The sequence below is a fragment of the Callospermophilus lateralis genome, chromosome 3 (assembly GCF_048772815.1).
Source record: "Callospermophilus lateralis isolate mCalLat2 chromosome 3, mCalLat2.hap1, whole genome shotgun sequence".
Classification (NCBI taxonomy): Eukaryota; Metazoa; Chordata; class Mammalia; order Rodentia; family Sciuridae; genus Callospermophilus; species Callospermophilus lateralis.
Window position 1 is genome coordinate 183,977,119 of NC_135307.1, and position 17,819 is coordinate 183,994,937.

Consider the following 17,819-nt stretch of genomic DNA (forward strand, 5'->3'; position numbering starts at 1 on the left):
TCAGGGGCAGAGCTGGGGCTCAAGCCTTCATGGGAAGACAATTTCCAAGATAAGGACAAGGAGCCAGGAAACCTTCCTGGACTGAGCTAGAATGATGTGCTGAGCCGCAGCTCTCAGGGGGGGCTGTTGCTGACTTCCTGGAGCTTATAGGGAGGGAGGTGCAGAGCTGGGCCCAGCACCTTGGTCAGTGAACTCATCCATACCTGTCTTCATTGGAAAACATATTTACTAAGCACCTACTGTGTGCTGAGCAATGGCGTAGGTGCTGAGATGGAACCGGGAAGAAACCAGTCCTTGTTCAGCCTCGTATTCTTGCGTTCAGCAACTGTTTGTTAAGGGCCTACTACGTGCAAGTCACTATCAGTGACCAAATGCTGAAACTTAGTTTCTAGTAAAAGTAATAATTTTTTAAAATTTTCATTTATTTCTTGGTTTGTTTGTTTGTGTAGCACTGGGGATTGAACATAGGGACACTCTACCACTGAGCTGCACTCACAGTCCTCTTTCAACTTCTTAAACTTTTGAGACAGATTCTTGCCAAATTCGAACTTGCAATCCTCCTGCCTCAGCCTCCCCAGTTGCCGGGATTAGAGCTTGCACCACTGTGCCCAACTCCAAATATTATTTTCAAAGGGTGAAGTCTCTTGCATGTTAGAAAGTAAGAGTTCTGTGGGGAAACCAACAGAGCAGGCTAGAGGGACCAGGTGTGACAGCTTACCTGCAAGGGACAGTTGCAAACACTGGTGATGGGAAAGCCCTGCTGAGAAGGTAATATGTGAGCAAAGACTTGAAGGGGTGAGGGAGTAAATCGGGGGATGACCATTCCCATAGGCAGAACAGCCGGAGCAAGGCCTTGGGGTGGGTCTGTGCCTGGCATGTTTGAGGAATGTGGCTGGAATAGGGGGAGGGAGAGATTGTGAGGGGCTAGGTTGGTCCAGAGCAGCTCCCAGCCACATGGGGAGTGGACAGGGCAGCTCAGCCTGGATCAAGAGTTAGTGTGCATGAGCCAGAACAGCCACCTCCCTTCATAAGGTCCCAGCCCTAAGGCGTGGGCAGGAGCGGAGCCTCTGGCTGCACAGGACATGACTGCCTTCGGTGACTAAAGGGAGATCCCAGCATCTTGGAGCACGTTAGCCAAAGCAGATTTTATTCCCAAGCTGCCATAGGGAATCACTGTGGTACCAGGATGGCTCACAGCCAGTCCCAAGTTCAAATCCCGTATCTGGTAAAGTGATGGCTGAGTGTCTTGGTAATACCAGCCATGTTCTCGGCATGATGTGACAGCTGGAAATCATACCATGTTAACACTTAATTTTAACTGAAATGTAAAACCCTTAGTAGGGCAAAAAAAAAAAAATCATAAAATCAAGTAACAAACTGGGGAAACACTTGTAGCACATGCTATGCAAAACAGGCTTTCAAATACATAGAATAAGACAATAGAACAATGGCAAAAGGGATGCCCGCTTCAGAACACAGAATACGTATTGTCCATAAAAACAGGAGCCTGTGTACAGCTTCATTAAAAACTAGAGGGCTGACACTGAAGACTCAAGCCAGAGCTGCTTCCCTCAGATGGGCTAAATGTTCAAACCTGGGTAATGTGTGGTTACCTAGCACTTCTGCTCTAGGAATAGACCCTCTGGAGCCCTTGAGCAGTGTGCAAAGACGTAAGAGTGAGGCTATTCATTGCAGGGTTTGCAAAGTGAAAAACTGCACAAGACAAGCAGAACGTCCACCACTGCAGATCAGCTAAATAAATAAGCTAAATAATTAAATTGTAGTAGTGTTACTTGGTTCCTCTCTGTACCCAGCACTAGGCTCAGTGGAGAAGGTAAGCATTAAAAATATAATCTTACAGGGTCAGATGTGGTGGTGCATGCCTGTAATCTCAGCTCCCTGGGAGGCTAAGGCAGGAGCATTGCATGTTCGAGGCCAGCCTCAGCAAGTTGGTGAAGCCTTGCCTTGAAATAAAAGAGGCCTGGAGATGTAGCTCAGTGGGGGAGTGCCCCTGAGTCCAATCCCCGAGACCACACCCACCCACACGCAGATTGCATGTGTATACACATCTCACATCTATACACCTATTTCACAGATAATTCCAGCTGTGCTAAGTGCCATGACTGAGAAGTGCCCGACTGGGTGAGCACAGCAGTGGGCATGGACCTGCTTCGTTTGGCCGTTCAGGGACAGTCTCTGGCGGAGACTGAAGATGAGAAGTTGCCCGGGAAACCAAGCACCCTGGACAGAGGGAACAGCCTCCGCCAAGACCCTGAGTTTGCAGTGATGGCCTCGGAGCCTCGGAGGAACTGGGGCCCCAGAGGGACAGGAGTCTGAATAGCACCAGGGGGAGTTAAACTGGCAGGAGGACATGGCAGTAGGTGGGGACTGTTGCACTGGGGGAGGCGGCTGAACTCAGCTCCTCCAGGGCAGCTGGGGAATTATGGCCAAAGGTCAGGAAAAGGGAGTCAGGATGGGAAATTGCCTAGCGGTACTTGGTCAGGTATCAGCGAGGGGATGCTGAACTGGGCTTAGCAGGCCAAAGGTGGCACTCAGAGGACGGGTGCAGAGAGCCTGGCTGAGCATGTCAGGGAAGGAGTCCTTGTCACTGGCTCTAGTGGGCCAAGGGGAGCGTGGCTGCAGACGATGCCTGCTCCTTCACATTACAAATAATTTTTGATTTTCTACCATGCGCTGGGCAGGGCACCTCTCTAGGCCCTGCAGGCTCAGCAAGGAACAATCAAACGATGTTCCAGCCCTCCTGGACCCTTCACTCTGGTCTGGGAGATAGGCGTGGATCAGGCAAACCAACCACAGGAGTGAGCAGTGCCGCAGGGGGACAGAGCGGCGTGATGGGAAAAGGGGGCTGTTCCTGAGGTGGGCCAGGGAGCCCCTCCGGGAACCAGGTGTGACAGCTTACCTGCAAGGGACAGGGACGCCGCAGCTGCCGCCCTCAAGATGAGGAGGGGTCAGCCAAGCGGAGTCCCGGGACTTGTGCCTGGTGTCAGGAGTGGGAAGGTGACGTCCATGGCAGTGAAGGGGTGTCAGCGAGGCTGGGGGCGGCAGGGTGCTTTCCACAGGGCCTTGAGGGTTGCACGCTGTGTCCTGAGTGCCAAGGGGACGTCCTTGGAGGGAAGTGTCATTTGTGCCTGGGCAGGTCACAGTTCGGACACTCGCCAGTTGGTAGGTAGGGCCGGCAGGACTTCGGCTGATTGGGGCTGGAGTTGAGGGCAAGAACGGAATGAATCTCCTTCTAGGATTCTGCTTGAGCCACCAGGGGGAGGAACAATGGTGGAGAAGAGGGTTTGGGACATTTTAACTGTCCTCCTTCAGTTAGGACAGGTCAGAAAGTCATGGCCTGGAGGCTTAGTTGGCCTCCCGCCCCGCCCCCTTCTTTTCGGACAGATAAAAGCTTCATTGCACACAGGTGTGCTCTTAGCTCCAACGCCTCATGCGGTCACTTTCAGGTTTCAGTGGCAAAGTCGAGTCGCTGAGACAGACCCAGAACTGCTTATTGTCTAGATCTTTGCAGAAAAGACCTCCTCTAGGAGGGTTGCCCAGGGGAAAGTGTCCAAGAGGCAGCTGGACATGTGGTTTTCAAAATGTTATTTAACAAACTAATACAGCGACTCCCTCATGAGCTGGGAAAGGCGCTCCCCGCCACTGCAGGATGGGGAGGCCTGGGTCGCGCCATCCCGTCACACCCCGACGCCACAGTCCCTGGTCACCTCCAGACTTCTGCCGGGACTGCTCCTTCCCGACGAACAAGGACACCCGAAAGCCCACCCACCAGGCCTTCATCTTTCTAGAACCTTCTCCTCCCCCAAGATGAATGCCCCAGAAAGCTGCCAGAGCCCTGGAGTGAGTCTGATAATGTCCCGAGCGAGAACACGTGGGGATTACGGAGTTTGTTCCCAGATGTGGTTTTGGTAAACAAAGCTCATTTCGAACATGACTGCTGTCATTGGCTCACTACGAAGCTTCTGTCCTCATAAGGGCCGCCACAGAGCAACCGCAGCTGGCAGCGTGGCCGGCAGACCACCGAGGAGGGCTTCCCCTGCTGGCTTGGAGGTTCTGCCTGTAAAGAAGGGCGTAGAAAGATCATGGCCCCTCCCCCACCTTCTCCAGAACCCAAGTTTGATTTTATCCATGGCTTTTCCCACTCCTGCTGGGTTTATCCATGGTACGGGCTCTTACTATTTTATTTTATTATTTTTTTAAGAAGCATTTTTAGTCCAGGCAAAGGCCAAGTCAATCAGGAAGTGTCACCAGGCGGATTGTCAGGAGGGTAACAATCCTCCCGATCCGATGCGCTGCGCAGCTCGAATCAGAAAGATCCTATTAGACGTCTCTGGGACGGTGACACAGGGGTGTTATCCAAGATGATTAATTTGACTTGGTCATCACGGACACAGACGAGTCTGACAGAATTGCATTTCGTTCCTCGAAGAATTCATAAAACCCTGCCCACGTGATAAGTTGGGAGCCCTGCTCCAGTTGACGGGGTTTGGGGTTTGGGATAGGATACCGTCATCCTTGTTTTGAAGACAGACTTGGGAAACACTGAACTGAACCTCTGTCCTTTAATGGAAATGTTCTTACAGGGCGTGGGTTTTCCTTGTTAAAATGGGGGTGTAGCTCGGTTGTCGAGTGCTTGTCTGGCACGTGTGATGCCCTGGGTTCAGTCCCCAGCACTGGAAAAAAAAAGTGATGGAGTGAAAGAGAACACTCAATCAGACATTACCTGGGACAGGAGGTGAGGTAGTACTGTCCCGGGCTGACCAGGGTTCACGTGTGTGGCCTCTGGACAGACATGGACATCGTGGGGCAAGGTCTGGTTCAGGTCGTCAGTACTGCTCAGTTTGTAAATGCCAACTGTGGGGCTTTAAAGTTGTTTTGGAACTTTAAAGTTTGGAACCTCGGTTTCCCCCTCTGTAAAATGGAAATGCTGCTTTAAACGTGGTCTGCTTCCTTCCTGAGGCCTTTGGGTCTTTCCTTGTCTCCCCTGGGTGTTGGGAGGTTCATGTGGAGGGTGTTGGGAGGTTCATGAGGAGGGTGTTGGGAGGTTCATGTGGAGGGTGTTGGGAGGTTCATGAGGAGGGTGTTGGGAGGTTCATGAGGAGGGTGTTGGGAGGCTCATGAGGACTTCCGTTCACGTGTGCTCATGTCTGTGTTTCTGCCTGATTCTCCCAGGTGGCAGGTGGGGTCTCCTAGGTAAGGAAACTGAGGTGTGGGCTGTGTGGGTTCATGGCTGAAAGTCCCTCAGCAAATCTTACTCCAGCGCCAGGGTCCTTCCTGTACTCGTGCCCACTGTTTTCTTCTACCCCAAGAATCTCCCAGCTGTGTTGGGGGGAGTGAGTGGGAGATCGAGGGCATTTGGAACCCAGGAGTCCCGGGTCAGCATCAGGTTCTATTGCTGTGACTGGGTTTGTTCAGCAGGTGGCCCCACAGGGTTGCAAGGAAACAAGGGCTAATCCCCCCCACGTCCATCCTGAGATTTTTGAGCATTTTCAATTACGAGAATCACAACTTCAGTCTTAGGGCCAAACTCCTACCTTTCCCCGTAGCTCATGGCCCCCGGAACCTACAGTGGGGATGGGGGTGGTCTGTGCCCATTTCCTCTGCGGCTGCCTGAGTCTCGGATCAGGACAGGGTGAGGTGGAGGTAAAGGACAGCCTGACGGAGCTGGCTGTTCTTCCATCTGGGCCCCTGGCCACAGAGCCTTCGTGAGCTGGGAATCACCCTGCAGCTCACCCCTGTGGCCCGCGCTGCAGCTGGTTCACCTGTCGTCACACCGCCTGCTGAGGTCTGCTCGCCCTGTAGGACCACGGTGAGACCCCTTTGGATGCCTTCGGCCAGCCACTGTCTTTAGGCTTCTCTTGACCTCCCAGAACCCATATTTCCTTGCCTTGCAGAACCATGTAGTGCAGATGACTCCTCCAGTCCCTCTATAATCTCTTTCTGGTTCTCTCCCTCCCTCCCTCCCTCTATTTCTCTCCCCCTCTCTCTGTCTCTGTTCCCTTTCCCTGCCAGTCCAGGACACTAAGTGTCCTTAGTGTCTTAGTGTCCCTTTCATCTCCCAAAATCTTTCAGTGACAGGCAAATACTAGTAAGTGTCCTTCTAAACTCCTCAACTCTGGGGATACAAGTGGGGTTTTCTCAGAACTTTCTCATCTCTTCTCCAGGGAGAAGGGTGCTGTGTCCCCCTTCATGCTGGACTCTTGAGGCCCAAAAGCTTTGGAAAATAGTGATATCTCCTTTTGCCCCCTCAGCAAATCTTTGCCTTTCTCTATACCTCGCTGGGGTGGGAGGAGATGGTAGTCAAAACGGAAGCCGGAGACTCTTGAGTAAGCATTAAGTGGGCTAACGTGGGAAACCGTCAGATAATGAAGGGAACGCTTCACCAAGCAGATATGCTCACAGTCAATATGTAAGTACTTAACAACATAGCTTTGAAATACATAAAGCAAAATAGACAGAAATACAAGAAGTTGGTAAATCACAGTGGAAAATTTTAACCCACTTCTCTCAGAAACCAATGGTTAAGCAGAAAAAGAAGAGTAAGAGTTCTTCAGAAGAACTAAACAATAGCATTAATAAATTGGAAATTACAAACATTTTCAAAATCAGTCTTATACTGTGTCACAGAGGAATTCTCAATGGCTTTTAAAGAATCAATATATTTGTCATTCCTTTTTGGTGTCTTCTTTTTTCTTGTTGGGCTAGCTATTTTGCCAACTTTTTTTTAAAAAAAGCTCTACTTTATATTTCTTACCTAAAATGCATTTTCTATTTTATGATTCTTCTACTGACTGTTGGCTTATTTTGTTATTCTGTTTCTACCTTGAGTTGACTCCCAAGTTCATTTATTTTGTCTTTCTTGCCTCCTAATAAACTTATTTAGGTAAAAGGTATAAATTTTCCATTGTTCACCTCCCGGGTTTGTCAGCTCTTATTCTCATAAAATTTCAGTTGTGGTTTCCTCATTAAGCCCAGAAGTCACTTAGATGGTGGCTCTTAGTGTCCTGGTGTTTGGGAGGGGCTCCTTGCCGCCCAGACTTTGCTCTGGTCCATCTTTGTTTCCTTAGTTTGTTTTTGTTAATAACTAGGTCAGTGCCTTTAGATCATGGCATGTGGTCTGGATCATTTCTACCTTTTGGAAAGCTAGAGATTATCTTTGCAGTTAATGCATGACCTTGTTGGTAGTGTTCCTGGATACTTGGGATGGATGTGCATCCTTTAAATATTAGGATGAGTCAAGGTCAATTATTCCATTCAAATCTGCTATTCTTACTTACATCTGATGGACTTGTCGATTTTTGAAGAGACATGTTAACGTGTCTCACTTTGCTTATGATTTTGTACTTCTGATATTTTTTTACATTCTGAATTTCTCTGGTTTAGCAATCTACATAAAAGTTTATGTCTGTCATTTCTTCACAGTGGGTTACATAATTTATCAACTTAAGTATTCCTCCTTGTCTCTTTAGTGCTTTTTCCCCTAAATTATATTTAATTTGTTATTAATTTTGCTACTCCGCTGTTTATTAACATGTTTATCTTTAACCTCCCATGACATTTTATTCCCAGCATGTCTATTGTAAATGTTATATACTGGATTCTTTTATTTGTTTGTTTATTTGTTTATTTATTTTTGCTACCAGGGATTTAATACAGGAGTACTTAACCACTGAGCCACCCCAAGCCCTTTTTTATATTTTATTTAGAGACAGGGTCTTATTGGGTTGCTTCAGGATCTTGCTAAGTTGCTGAGGCTGCTTTTGTAATCATGATCCTCCTGCCTCAGCCTCTTGAGCCACTGGGATTACATACAGGCATATGCTACTGTGCCCAGCTTGGATTCATTTATTTTAATCGAAATATAAATCTTTATTTTTAATATGCAATTGAAGTCATATGTATTGAAACTCCTAATATTTGGTCTTAATACTGCCATGTTTAAGAAGTTCTTTATTAACATGTTTCATAGCTCATTCCTGTTTTTTCATGTTTTTTGTAAGTCTGATCAAAGTCTTTTTTCCTTTCATTTTATTTTATCTTTTGTTTCTTTAATGGTTTGTAATTTCTGCATCCCCTTAAAATTATGACAAATGCTTCACAAATGAATTTAGCAACGTTTCAAGGCATAAGATGGACATCAGTTGTGTTTCTACAAACCAACATTGAACAGTGCCAGAAAGGACACTAAGAAAACGATCCTGTATATAGGAGTACCTTAAAAGAAGGAAATGTGAAGGGATAAATTTACCCAAGGAGATAAAACCCTGGAAAACCCTGGAAATTATAAAACATGACTGAAAGAAACTAAAGAAGACCTAAGTAGTCGTTGGAAGGCCACCTTGAGCTTGCGGATTGGAAGACTTAATGTTGTTAAGATGGCACTACTGCTATAGAGAGATCTGTAGCTGCAGCACAGTCCCTGCCAAATTTCCACTCACCTTTACTGCAGAAACGGAAAAGCTGGTCCACAAGTTCATATGGAATTGCAAGAGGCCCTAAATAGGAGCAATAATCTTAAAGAACAAGTCAAAGGACTCACATTTCCCGATTTTTACAAAGCTACGGCACTTAATTACTATATGTACTGGCATACAGACATATGGACAATTAGAGCTGTGAGTCCAGAAATAAACCCATACATCTAAGGCTGGTTGGCTTTTGACAAAGGTGCCAAGACCAATCGTAGGGAAAGAAGAGTCTCTCCACCGAATGGCACTAAGACAACTGAAGAGCCTATGCAAAAAGAAAAGAGAAATTAGACTACCTCATGCCATACCAAAGAGTTCACTGAAAATGGACCCACGGTGGATGGTGTTGTGGCTCAGTGGCAGAGTGCTTGCCTTGGACATGTGAGGCACTGGGTTCCCTCCTCAGCACCACATAAAAATAAATAAAATAAAGATATTGTATAAATTTAAAAATATTTAAAAAAAAGGACCCACAGCATAAATATGAAGTTCTTCGATGAAGACTTGGGGGGTAGCTTTTCATTATCCTGGATTTGGCTATAGCTTCTTGGATATGACGTTCGTTAGAAGCTTGAGCAACAAAAAGTAGATGAGTTGGACTTCATCAAAATCAAAACGTTTTGGGCATCCAAGGATGTTATCAAGAAAGGGAGAATGGGAGAAGATAATTGCAATGCATATATCATAAGGGCCTAGTACCTAGAAGACATAAAGAACTGCCACAGTCAGGAACAGAAAGACCACCCCATTGAAAGCATGGACAGAAAACTGGAGGAGACATTTCTTCAAAGAGGATATGCAAATAGCCAGGATCACATGAAAAGATGCGCAATATCATTAGTCTTCAGAAAATACAAATGGAAACTACCACACGATACCGTTTCACACTAGAATGGGTGTGATTTTAAAAAACTGAAAATAAATGCTGGCTGTGAGGATATGGAGACATCGGAACCCCCAGGCTTTGCCACGGGGACTGTAAAATGGGCAGCACTGTGGAAAGCAGCTTGGCGGGTTCTCAAACAGATAAACATCGAATTATCATGACAGCAATTCCAGCCACAGGTATATACCCCAAAGAATTGAAAACAGGGACTCAGACAAATACATGGCCACCAATGTTCCCAGCAGCCCCATTCACGAGAGCCAAAAGATGGAACAGCCCTAATGGTCCCCAGAGGATGAATAACAAATTATGGAATCTCCATACAGGGGACTACTTCGTGACCATAAAAAGGAATGAAGTATGATACATGCTATAAATCTCAGAAATATCATGCCAATTGAACTTTATGTACATTACACTAAGGAGAATGTCAATCAACCTTGAAAATATGCTAAGTGAAAGAAGCCAGATATAAAAAGGCCTGTATTCAATGATTCCGTTTGCCAGGCACAGTGGCACATGCCTATAATCATAGTGCCCCAGGAGGCCGAGACAGGAGGACTACAAGCTGGAGGCCAGCCTCAACAACTTAGCAAGTTGTTGCTAAGTTGCCCTGGGCAACTTAGTGAGACCCTGTCTCAAAATAAAAAATTAAAAGAGGCCAGGGATGTAGCTCAGTGGTAAAGCAATCCTGGATTCAGTCCCCAGTGCTTAAAAAAAAAATCTATTTACATGAAAATATTCAGAATAAATAAATTCATAGGGGCAGTGAAGGCCAGTGGTCACCAGAGGTTGAGGGAACACAGGGGAAACAGCACAGTGGGTATAGGGTCTTCTTTTGGGATAATGAAAATATTTGGAAACCAGATAGAGGTGTGGTGTTGCACAACAATGAATGTAATAATTGCCACCAAATTGTTCTCTTTAAAATGGTCAATGTTATGTGAAAACCTCAATGTATTATTTTAAAATATTATAGCAAATATAAATATTAAATATTTTTATTATATTATAGCAAATATGCTTATATTCTCCTTCTGAGTAAATAATGAAGCTGTATCTTCTCTGCTCAGGAGGACACATTTTCTAGCTGAAACTCTGCTGTTGTTAGTTTGGGCTCAGTGTGAACATGACAGCCCGGTACCTCTTCTCTTTTAGGAATCCTTGTTCTGCAGTTACTTCATGTGTGAGCATTTTGGAGTCATAAACCACCAAGGTTTTGCACCTTGCTGCTCTTTCTAGAATCCCTCTCTCAGATTCACTCTCCATTCTCTAGGTTCTAGTTATGAGTATTTTCCCAATAAGGATTACTTAAAGGAATGTTTTTGTTTTGTTTTTACTTTTTGTGATTGGATTCTTCACTAATCTGTCATTGTACATCCCCGTGGTAAGGGATGAGTTCATGCTGGTTGTTTGCTAGAACGTGAGCGCCTGGCTCTGCTGGCTGCCGACCCGCTGGACCTTCCCCGGCTCCCCTCCTCCTGAGGGGAGGTTCACCCTCAAGCCCAGAGGCCTTGCCTCTGCCCCTGTGCTCCGCTGCCTTGGGAAGTTACTACCTTCAGTGCTTTCTGTGGCCTCCTCCCAGGAGTTCCAGGAGAGGGGCTTGGCCCTGCTCTGACCCAAGAGCGGTCCCTCAGCCTTCTTCCCTTCCTGGAACTGCTGTGTGAAAAACACGCCAGATGCTCCGTCCTTGTGGACACACCAGAGCTCTGGCAGCTGGGCAACTCAGCATCCTTCTGTAGAGCAAATGAGGCACCGTTGAGTGGCCGAGCTCTTAAAATAGGAATCCTGGAGATGACTGGGAAGATGCTGGATTCTGAGTCACAAGTCCTGGGTCTCCAGGCTCACTAGCTATGTGACACCTCCTCTCTCTGAGCTCCATCTTCCGTGTCTACAATACAGAGATGATTGGCACTGATTTGTAGAACTCATAATAAAATGGGAAGAGCATGCAAGTGCTGGATGCAGTGGCTGGCACACAGTAGGTACTCAGGGTGAGTCAGTAGCAGGACAGGTTGGTGGGTGTTCAGAGGCTTAGGATTTGATTGCACTTGGAGGAGGCATGTGTGTGTTTGCATGCTTATTTTTAAGTGTGCTAATTGCCTCTTTAAATGAATTGTCATAATTGTGTTATTTCAATATTTTGATACAACATATGCTTATTTTTTCAAAAAGCTTCTGGTTGCTTGGGCCAGTTCCAGTGGATGGAGGTTTCAGATTTTGACTGAAAAGAATGGACTTGGGCAGTCACTTGGCATTCCTTGGGCACCTGCCACACGCCAGCACCTGTTCTGGATGCTGAGGGGCAGGGAGGGAGGTGCAGTCAACAGATACGAACAGATTGTAAGTCCCTCTGCTACCCATTGTTCAGGTCTGCTGACTGCCACTCACCCATCTCACTGCATGTGACCGAGCGCTTGCCAGGTGCCAAGCACTGTGCTAGGCTCTGGGGACGGGCAGATTCATCCCCCACCCTCACAAAACCTGGGATCTAGGGGGAGGGAGGCAGCAAAAGGTCAAGGACTCAAAGCTACTTGCAGGAGGTAATGAGTGCCATGGGAAGTGCACACAGGGGAGTGGAGGGGGAGTCTCGGGAGGGGAGTCACTTAGCATAGGCAGGGGGCTTGGGAAGGCTTCCAGGAGGAGGTGACTCTGGACAGGAAGGCTGGCAGGGAGACTCTGCTTTCTGGGGCAACATGACACCACAGCTGATTCTCACCTGCAGCCAGTTGCTGAAGAGAGACATCAACCCTTGGTGCACAGACCCCGGGGCACCTGCTTAGGGAAATTCAGAGAGAGGGTGCTGAGCCAGTGAGCTGCTCTTTACTCCCTGTGTACCTGGGATAGCCACTTGACATCTCCTGAACTCCAGGCGAGGACATCAGGACAGTGGTGATAACTAACAGGAGAGGGCTCACTGTGGGGAGGCCCCGTCCTGCACATTTACCGTTCGTTTGTTTACTCTTTGCAACACAACAACCCTGTAGATACTACTGTCCTTACCCTCTTTTTCACAGATGAGGAGACCCAGGCAAAGGGTGGGTGAGTTATGTGCCCCGGATCACACAGGTAGTAAGTGCCAGAGCAGGGATTCAGACGGCTCTAACCACCACCCAGCCCTGCCTCCTGTGTATTAGAGACCACAGTCCCCCTGCCCCGGGCGGTCCTGAAGGTCGGCCCTTGGCCTTGCCTTCTCATCAATGAATTGCTCTTGAGCTCATTTTGGTGCCAGACTTTACGCAGGGTTCTGGCCTAAGCATGGGGTACAGCAAGCAGAAGTCACATTTCATGACAAACAGGTTCATCAGAAGTCAGTGAACTGCAAGTTTGACGAGCACTTCCAGGGAGAAATCCTAGGAAATCCTGGGGCGCCGTATGGGGTCTGACCTACTCTAGAGTACCAGGGAAGACGGTTCCACCAACCTCTTTTATTTTTTAAATTCTGTTTTTACTTTCTATTGTTTTAATTGGTGCATTATGGCTGTACGCATGGTGGGATTTGTGACGGCACATCGTACATGCCCTCAATACAGCTCGCCCAATATTCCCCCTGGCACTTTGCCCTCCTTCCCCTCCTCCCACCCGCTGGTCCCTTTTCTCTATGCTACTGATCTCCCTTTGCTTTTCCTTTTTCCTCTCTAGCTTCCACATATGAGAGGAAACATATGACCCTTGACCTTCTGAGTTTGGCTTATTTTGCTTAACATAATGGTCTCAAGTCCCATCCATTTTCCAGCAAATGACATAATTTCATTTTTCTTTATGGCTGAATAAAACTCCATTGTGTGTATAGACCACATTTTCTTTATCCATTCATCTATCGGTGGACACCTAGCCTGGTTCCATAGTTTGGCGGTTGTGAATTGTGCTGCTATAAACATGGGTATTTGCATATTGCTATAACATGCTGATTTTAATTCTTTAGTGTAATATTGAGGAGCAGAATAGCTGGGTTGTATGGTGGTTCCATGCCTAGTGTTCTGCGGAGCTTCCACACTGATTTCCATGGTGGTTATACCAACAGACAATCCTACCAACAGTGTAAAAGTGATCCTTTCTCCACATCCTCTCCAGCATTTATTATTCTTTGTATTGTTGATGACTGCCATTCTGGCTGGTATGAGATGAGATTTCAGTGTAGTTTTGATTTGCATTTCTCTAATTGTTAATGATATTGAACATTTTTTCATATATTTGTTGACCATTCGTGTGTCTTCTTTGGATAAGTATCTGTTTAATTCATTAGCCCATTTTTTTTAGGCTGGGTTATTTGGTTCTTTGGTGTTGAGTTTTTTGAGTTCTTTATATATTCTTGATATTACGCCTCTGTCAGAAGAGTAGCTAGCAAAGATTTTTCTCCCACTCTAAAGGTTCTCTCTTCACACTCCTCCTTGTTTCCTTTGCCATACAGAACCTTTTCAATCTGACGCCATCCATTTATTAACTCTTGGCATTATTTCCTGAGCTTCGGAGGCCCTGCTGAGAAAGTTGGTGCTGGTGCCTATGTGATGCAGTGTTGACCCTATGTTTTCTTCTAAGAGTTGTATAGTTTCTGGCCTAATTACAAGATTTTTGATCCATTTTGAGTTGATTTGCATGCAAGGCTTAAGATAGGGATCCAGTTTCATTCTTGAACATATGGATAAACAGTTTGCCCAGCACCATTTGTTAAAGAGGCTGCTTTTTCTCCAGTGTATGTAGATGTGTGAGTTTGTCTCTGTCTTCTATTCTGCACTGTTGGTCTGTGGGTCTGTTTTTATGCCCATGCCATGCAGTTTTATTGCTGTAGCTCTGTAGTAATAATTTGAAGTCGTAATGTGATGCCTCCAGCATTGTTTCTTTGGCTTAGAATTGCTTTGGCTATTCTGGGTCTCTTATCCTTCCAAATGAATTTTAGGACTGTTTTTCCTAGTTTTGTGAAGAATATCGTTGGTGTTTGGACGGGGACCCCATTGAATCTGTATATGGCTTTGAATAGTATGGCCATTTTAACAATATTAATTCTGCCTATCCATGAACATGGGACGTCTTTCCATCTTCTTGTATCTTCAATTTTTTTTTTCTCCAATGTTCTGTGATTTTCATTGTAGAAGTCTTTCATCTCTTTGATTAGATTCATGACTAGTTTTTTTTTTTTTTTTGAGGCTATTATAAATGGGGTTGCTTTCATGATTTCTTTCTTACATTGAAACCAACCTCTTGGTGAGGGATGAGCAGCAATGAGTCAGATGAAGAGTGAATGTGGGGCAGGTGGAGAGCCATACTGCAGAGGGGACACATATGTAAGGGCCTGTGATTATAGAGGTGATGGGTCAGTCATGGAGGACCTACAGAGTTATATTTGGAGCTAGAAACTTGATCCTGAATGCAGGGAGAGCCATCAGCATTTCAAGAATGGGAGTAACATTGTGAGAGGTTCATCTTTTTAAAGACCACTCTGACTACAGGAAGGAATAGAGGGACAAGAGAGAGCCACAGGAGACCAGTAAGAGAGGCCCTTGTCATTGTCAAGGTAGAAGATGGCAGGACAGGAGTGTGCACACGGCTGGGATGAGATAGTCACAGTGGAGATGGAGGAAAACAGGCAGATTTTAAAGACATTTTGGAGGAGTTGCGTTGGATTTGAGAGGTGACGGTGTGAGTCCCAGGTTTGTGGTTTTATTAACAGTTGGAGGAGGGTGTCATTTTCTGTGGTAGAAGGACACAGGTGCAGGTAGGAGACGGGGCACCCTGGCCATCAGAGGGAATGTGGAGTGGTGTTGAGATGCCCACCTGTGGAGCTCCAATGAGTGACCGGGGCTGGAGGTGTACACATGGCTGCTGAACGGGACTTGGAGCTGAGGCCCGTTGAGGTCCACCTGGGAAGAGAGTCTAGGGCAGGAAGAGAGGAGAGCTCAGGCCTGAGCCCGTAAAATGTCAACAGGGGAACCTAGAAGCAAGAAGGCAGGCAGGTGGCCTCTCGCCCCCGCGCAGTCTGCCCAGCTGTGGGATAATCCCACGGTAGCCCTGCAGAAGGGGCCAGTGAGCAGGAGCCTGGTGGGTTCTGGGTCCCGGGGTGGGTACCAGTGTGGCAAGGGCCTTGCCCTCTCAGAGCTGGTTCCTGTGGCTCTGAGGGCAGTCTAGGGCTCTACTCCATGGGATTGTGAGGGTTCTCGAGGAAAAAGCCCTGGACACTGATCAGGCGTGTCGGCGTCCTGTGCTCTCTGCTCTTCGCCTGGCTCTGCCCAAACCCACCCGTCCCCGCTCATGATGTCATCCATCAAACAGGAAGGCCTCACCTACCGCAGACCAGGCGTGGCGTCCGACTCCAGTCACCTCACCAGGGGAGCACACATACTTGATGCATCTAACAACACAAGTCGTTAGAAATGTTATTTCTTACATGCTGTTGTAGTTTTTCCTTCTCTGTGTATATATATATACATTTTTTTTTTTTTTTTGACTGAGATTCACCCTCACCTTCACCAGTTCCTTTGGTGTCCTTCCTTGGTTCCAGAATCTTCTCATGCCTCTTCAGCTATTCCTCTGGCTCATTCTCTCTCTCTTCCCTCCAGAATGTTGATGACCCTACCCACTCTTACCTGTCATGTCTGCATGTGATCTCTGTGACGTGCGTGTCTTCTTGGTCCCTCCATGCTGGATTCTGGATGGTTCCGGGATCTGTCTTCCAACTCAGACATCCCTTTTCTGCTTAGGTCTAAGAATAGAAAAATACATTAAAAAAAAAAATGGAAAAGGGAGAATAAATCCCCAGACCAACTAGGACACCCAAACCCACCAAGGGCATCACGATCCAGGACAATGGAGGCCAATTTTACTTGTGAACCAGATGCAACAGTCCTAAACAAATTGTCGGCCAACAAGATCTAAAGCTCATAGAAAGAATACTGCTTCCTGACCTAAGAGGAATGAAGGAGAAAAAGTCATGTAAATTAACCGAATTTTAAAAGGAGAGTCACTTGGACCTTTCAGTAGAGGCAGAGGGAAAGAATTTGATCAAATTAAAAAGCAATGCACAATTAAAAAAAAACCCAAAAACTCAGCTAGACTGGGCACGGTGGCCCATGTCCATGATCCCAGTGACCCGGGAGGCTGAGGCAAGAGGATGGCAAGTCAGAGGCCAGCCTGGGCCACGTAGCAAGACCTCGTCTCAAAGTTAAAAAACAGAAGTGCAAGCACATCGTACTTTTCGGTAAAATATCGAGCCCATAATGACAAGGGAGAAGCAAGCATGTCCACGCGCAGCCTTTCTGTTCACCGCTGTCCTGGGGGGTCCCTGGTCAGCTCAGAAAGGCCAGAAAAATACACCAATAAGCACTGGAAAGAAGCATTGCCCCTAGTCTCCACTTTTGTTCTTCTGGAGGAACGGTTGTCCCGTTTGCCAAGACAGGGACACGTGAGAGAGGCCGGGGTTGGGCTGGCTGTTGGGGACATGGAAGAGAAAAGCATCCAGCTGCCTGGAGAGCCCACCGGGCAGGGCTTGGGTGCTTCAGCTCCATTCCATTGGGTGCTTCTGCTGACTGGGATGGTCCATTTTCCATCTTAGCCTGGGGGCCCAGTCTGTAAAATGGGTGACTGTGGAAAGGTGGATCTTGGGTGGGCTGTGGTGGTTGGTTCTGAGGGTCAAACAGAGGGAAGCAGGTGACAGGAGCCAGTCCTGTTCTCCAGGGGAGCAGGCTTTTGTGTGTGGAGCCTCTGGTGGGAGGGAGCATCTGCTTGGGAATGGAGCAGGAGTCTTTCCAAGTCAGGGGGCCACCTAGACCCTCTGCCTTGCAGAAGAATCATCCCTTCTCTTTGCCAAAGCGTTGTTATCATGGTGGTGTTGAGTGTGTTCTGCAGTTTTAAGACACTGACCCCCGCCAACGTGCCCTTTTGATGTTTTAGACCTATAACAGCCAGAGTGAGAGCAACGAAGACTATGAGATCCCTCCGATAACACCTCCCAACCTCCCTGAGCCATCTCTCCTGCACCTGGGGGACCACGACGCCAGCTACCACTCGCTGTGCCACGGGCTTGCACCCAACGGTCTTCTCCCTGCCTACTCCTACCAGGCCATGGACCTCCCCGCCATCATGGTGTCCAACATGCTGGCCCAGGACGGCCATCTGCTCTCAGGCCAGCTGCCCACGGTGAGTCCTACCTCCTGCCGTACTTCCTTCACTCATGGCAGGAACGCCGGTCGAGAGAAGCAGAATATCCGGCTGAGATGAGAGTCCTGCTCCCTGGCAGGGTATGGGTGCAGTTAGTCGTCTGTGGGAGTCTGCAGAAGCCCGGGCGGCACCAAGGGAAACTTACTCATCACTCGGCTCACTTCTGGGCTCTGTGTATAACACCTTGGGGTTTGTTTTATTGTTCGTTAATAGTATAATCTCATTTAAAAAATTTTTAACAGCTTTTGTTGAAGTACAATTCGCATACCATATCAGCTACCCATCGAAAGTGT

At 47.3% G+C, this 17,819-nt stretch overlaps 1 protein-coding gene across 4 annotated transcripts in view; it reads left to right on the forward strand.

The window, feature by feature from the left end:
- The window catches only part of Tox2 (TOX high mobility group box family member 2), a 125,342-nt gene that overhangs the window by 62,018 nt on the left and 45,505 nt on the right, over positions 1–17,819 (forward strand). For all 4 annotated transcript variants that reach the window (XM_076849113.1, XM_076849112.1, XM_076849115.1 and 1 more), the window contains exon 3: positions 17,260–17,505. In XM_076849113.1, the coding sequence (XP_076705228.1) occupies positions 17,260–17,505 (246 nt within the window). The remainder of the gene's footprint in view (positions 1–17,259; positions 17,506–17,819) is intronic.